This window comes from Protomyctophum bolini (genome assembly GCF_963924005.1).
Source record: "Protomyctophum bolini genome assembly, chromosome: 20".
NCBI lineage: Eukaryota > Metazoa > Chordata > Actinopteri > Myctophiformes > Myctophidae > Protomyctophum > Protomyctophum bolini.
Genome location: NC_137881.1, coordinates 9,105,220 through 9,110,546, shown reverse-complemented (window position 1 = coordinate 9,110,546; position 5,327 = coordinate 9,105,220). Strand labels below are relative to the sequence as shown.

The window sequence follows — 5,327 nt, the reverse complement described above, 5'->3', positions numbered from 1 at the left end:
TTTGAATTGACTACTCGCTGTCCATGGTGCTGAATGAATGCAGCCACTAGGTGTTTTAAATACCTTTTTCACAATGTGATTTGATAATGAAATCACAGTAACAGAGATGAGCAATAAAGAAGTACACAATATAAAAGCTGGATTTCTTTTAATGTTTCTTTCAAATGCAATACAAACAGTTTACTGTAAATGAACATGAATCTAAATATGAATTGTTTATGATATAAGCCATATGTTGATGTATAACGCTTGTGCCACGTTCCCACAGTTCTATTTAAAAACTGTTTTATTTAAAGCAGGGTCTAAACTTCATAATTGAACATTGGGCTGTAGAACACACACAGGATCTTCATAATGATGTGATATATGGTAGGCCTCAATAGGTCCTCAATTCTATAACACAGGATGGAACCACAAGCAAACCAAGGTATGGGTTTAGTTGACTTTATAGCTTACTGTATAGTTACTGTATGTTGAGTATAGCAGTTTGCATGAAAAATTGGTATTATAGCCTATTTTGCAAATGGAGCTTACTTTGTAGATATGTCATCATTGGGTAAGCCCTACGTGACCAGCATATATCTATTCTACGTCCGAGCATAGACATGGTAACACCCCACCTGCCTGCCTGCCTGCCTGCCTGCCTGCCTGCCTGCATGCATGCCTGCCTATTCTTGACATAGCATCTTGTTTTGGAGACCAGGCATAGAGCATATAGCAGTGTGCGTGGTTTTAGAAAAATCAGCCATTACATTTTCCCACAGAGATTTACAAAAACATTTATATGAATCTTTTTAAGCCAAGAATCAAGCCATCCAAGATGCTGAATCACGACCATAAAATCTTTGATTATGTGAAGAGATTTTTTTTTATATGATATACTACTTTTAATAGATACCCATTTGTTTAGCGGTTTTCATTTTTCATTCTTCACGGAATCAAAGTTTTTATGGTCATGATTCACCAGCATCCTGGATGGCTGAATTCTATAGGCTTAAAATAATTGATATCAATATTTTTGTAAATCTCTATGGGAAAAATGAATGCATGGAAAACATGCCCACTGCTATGCTCTATTAGGGCAAAACGTATCTGCTGTAAATATCAATGTTGTGTACACTGTGATGCTAACAATGCACCTCATTGTTCACAAGTTATTAGAAATTGGTTTTTAAATGGGTGAATGTGAATCATTAGAGGTGGGTTCTAAAAACAAGGAATGTGCCCATGTCCCACATGCCCAATTCTCCCCAAATAATAAACGATTATTCAAAGAAAAACAGCCAATTTATCTGAAGTGTGCAGTTCTCCTATTAACACACAATTAACTAGATTACACTGGCTCAGCATGGTGGTATAAGCATAAGCAAGGTATCAAAAATGAATAAATGTGCACATTGTTATACTCGTTTGTATATAGGTCTGGTATTCTTTACTGATATGAAGGGCACAAGGAGAATAAAACAGACCATTTCACCCACTGTTTTAAACCTTTAGTCTAAACTGATTCTACTCTTATTCAGATTATTTTTTTTCTGAATAATTGAATATGAAGGACCCCAATGTAAACAAACCATAGGCTTTCTTGGGCTTTAAATCCTCAGCAGTCCTTGCATTGAACTGTACTTTCCTGTGCTTTTTTTCTCTGCAAACTGTTAATATAGTTTTCAATCAATCAATCAATCAATATGATTCCATGCTAGACAGTCTATTAACTTATATGCTCTATTTGGTCTTAGACAACATGAAACGGTTAGGAAACGGTTAGGAAAAGCATCACAGACAGTTAATTGATGGTCTGCACTCTGCAGTTATGTGAATACAAACCATGTAACCATGGAGAGTATGTAGTTTGCACAAATGAGCAAAACGTTTCACTTGCTGATGAAAGACTGAAGCAGTTGTGGAAGTCAATAAATCACCTTTGCAAATAGATAATATCTAACCTAAAGGATGGATTATCAATCAGCTCAGATTCAAAAACCCAATCACACTTGTTTCAGTTATATATGCTTCATCCAGTCTATTCTCTTTTGTGTCTTACTTATAATTACTGGATTTCATTTCATTTTCCAGTCACATGCATAATGCATTGAAGGCTATTTGAATGTGGTTCTCTTTGGATCACAACTCTGATGGTCAGGACTCAGGAATGCTTCTGAATTTCACACTTTGTACAGAAGCTAAACAGACATAAATACAAGACTCTTTCTTCTGTTTTGTTATGTTGCTTCTTTTCATGCTTCTTTCCTTTTCGACAAATAGAATGATGTGAAATGAAGATTGAACAAGAACACTTTTTGATCGCTTTATTAACAATAAACATTTTATTTTTACCAAATGCACATTTTCAAAAACTATTGCATATTGCCTGCTCTACTGGAACAAGTATAAAAAGATCTCAATGGCAAAAATCTGTTACCTCGTAATACACTTAAAACATGTTGGAGGCACTCTTAAGGCCTATGTCTAATTTAATATGGCTACGTGATAATAAAATAGTTATTTGTCATGGTTAAGACGAGTGTATAGACCCGTATCCTTCTGCTGGAGGTAAGAAAGGTCTCGCACCATGCCCGGGAACGAATATTCCATCGGCGGGCGCAGTGGAAACGCCGGCATCAGCCCGGATGTCACATACGGTGACATGAAGCCGGTTATGCTGCCTGCTGAAGAATAGGCCAGACGCAGAGAATTGATGCCAAAGCGGGGGGTGAGTCCGTAAAGGCTGTCCCCTCCGGCTGGTAGCGGTGGCGCATGGAGAGGGGAGAAGGCCGACTTGTTCCCTGCGGCACCGAATGCGCCGGGCGAGCCCAAAGTTGGCCTGAACGCGTTCGAGTGCGCAGACAAGGAGAGTGCCAGACTCTCCGAGTCCATTTTGTTTTCTTTGGAGCTAAGGACAAGTTCGATGGCTTTCACAATGTCACCTTTGCACGTGTTGACCACCGACTCCAGGACGTCTCGTTTCTGGTGGGGGAATATCTTGGCCATCACATCGGTGGTGATCCGGTCTTTCGGAGCAGAGGCCTCCAGGTTTGGAAACTCCTTGGGTCTCTCCGACTCGCTCCCTGACTCCAGATCAGACGAGGACACTGACCTGCTTGGGCTCTCCGTTTGGTCAGACCGCTGATCGAAGTTTGGGGATCGACTGCCACTGTCATTGTCGAAGGTCGCGTGGATTTTTTTCTCTTGGCTTGGAGACGTCTCGTTCTTGCCATTTGGGGAGGAGGACAGTGTTGTTGAAGCGTGTGCAGGTGCAAAAAGAGTCCGGCCCATGAATCCGTTATAAAAGTTGTATCTGCTCAATTTATCATCTGAAATAATAAATGAGAAAGAAAATAAGCCTTTGTTAACTTGTTATCTGAGTTCATTTGTCATAAGCTCCAAGTACTATATATATAGCCCATTGTTTCCCATTGGGACACATGTTTATGGGTCACAAGTAAATGTCCCTTTACTTTTTGTTTCTACATTTAGTTTTTACTATTAATTCAAAACAATAAATAATAAATAAAAATCATTGTTAAAAAAATAATGAATTGAATGCATTTCCTGAATAAAAATGTTACAAAAAATCAAAATCAAAGGAATTCCAAAACAAATGTTTAAGTTTAGTGAAATTGTGAAAGCTTTATAGATTTGCTATTTTTCCTATAGTTTGGGTTCAGGGCAAAAGTCTAATTTCTCTTTTGGGTCTCGAGCTAAAAGGTTTGGGAACCACTATAGGCCCTTCTGTGGTACAGTCAGACTATACATTTGTTTGTGTATATACAGTAGGCATAGGCCAAACTTAAATAATATAGGACAAATTGGCCAATTAGCTATATACGTCAATAAACTTTCGTTTCGTTTATGCTACATGGGTAATACCAATGCAAATCATATGTGTGATATTCGCCATCTCACAAACTCACCGTCCTTTAGTTTGTTTTCTGCTGCAAAATCATCAAAACGTCTTGTGCCATTGCTCGTAACTGCCGCCATGCCGCTCGGAGATGCTACAGACAGCCCGGTCTCCCCTCCGGACGCGGAGGGACCCGCGGTGTACATGAACTGGAGGTCTCTGGCCTCGCTCTCCTCCTGCGCCTGTTGCCTGCGCAGCGCAACCTGCGCGGCCATCACCCGTTGCCTCTCCGCGATCAGTGTGCACTTTGCGCACACGCAGTCTCGCCAGCGACAAAATCGTTTGTGGCCTTTCAGCGCGGAGACCACGCCGTGGTTCCTGCACCTGGCGCACTTCGGGGTGCGGGGGTAGCCCCTCTCTAGACCGGGGTTACACGATGCAGCCCGCAGAAAGAGTGGTGGAGGTCGGAGGAGAGAGTGTGGCACCTGCAAGCCCCCCACGGTGAGAGTAGATGAGGGGTGTCCTACCAAGCCGAGCGGTCTGATACGGCTGTCCATCATCGCTCTTGGGGAGGAATACGAGATCTCCGGTCTGTCCAGCGCAAATATTCAAGTGTAGGCTAGCCTATAGTTTTAGTCAGCTTTCTATAGGGCTCTGATGCTCAACTGACGCAGGGAGCCGTGAACTCCTGCACTTAAGAGTGTGCTCTCCAGGTGGCTTGACGTGAAATACTACACTGCAGTCACACCCCTTTCCGCTCCAACCTCTTAATTCCCTGAAGGCTTATCATGTTGATTTTGTGCCATGGGAGAATAGTAGGTATCTGTATAGGCAGCCTGTATATATAGGCTACAATAATTGACTTGGCCAACATTCAGTGCTTGTTATAGCATTGTGCCGTTTCTGGCCTATGACTGACTGAATCTGCTATTATTATAATTTTATTATTATTTACAATAGTTGTGTCTGTCAGTCATATCATTGTATTTGATAACATTGCAACAGATTTGTTTTGGTCACTTAATGCAGTTGCATATAGGCTGACATATGTTTCCATCGCCATCCCCTACTCCAACTGTGTAATTAGGCAACATTTGAGCCCAGGAAACTGAACTACAACTATTTCTGAAAGGTAAAGTCATATAGGCTTGTTGCCTCAGGTAATCTGCATACAATAAGTATCCCCAGGATTCCCCATGGTTGCCCTGTTGAGCAATGAATAGCCTTACTTAATGACACAATAATGGCCCTTAAGGGCGACAAAGAAACAGGTAATTATCTACCTGGTTATTCTGTTGAACAAATTACCCTGACAAAGAACCCATCTGTTAACAGACACCAACTGGCATCAACAGATAAGTAACCATATCTTGTGACTATTATCTATAGTTATACACAAGTGACACAACCGTTTTTACACAGCTGTCCGATGGAAATAAGAAAATGTATAATGAAACACATTGCTAAAACAATGTTAGCCCTT

The 5,327-nt window shown here is 40.9% G+C and overlaps 1 protein-coding gene across 1 annotated transcript; it reads right to left on the bottom strand.

The window, feature by feature from the left end:
- Nucleotides 1–2,296: 2,296 nt before the first annotated feature.
- On the bottom strand, nucleotides 2,297–4,497 carry LOC308335131 (doublesex- and mab-3-related transcription factor A1-like). The gene is made up of 2 exons (XM_080792130.1): nucleotides 3,915–4,497; nucleotides 2,297–3,314 (listed from the first exon to the last, which is right to left on the bottom strand). Exons 1-2 carry the CDS (start codon nucleotides 4,402–4,404, stop codon nucleotides 2,503–2,505), a joined length of 1,302 nt encoding a protein of 433 aa, XP_080648256.1. The 5' UTR covers nucleotides 4,405–4,497; the 3' UTR covers nucleotides 2,297–2,502.
- Nucleotides 4,498–5,327: the final 830 nt, after the last annotated feature.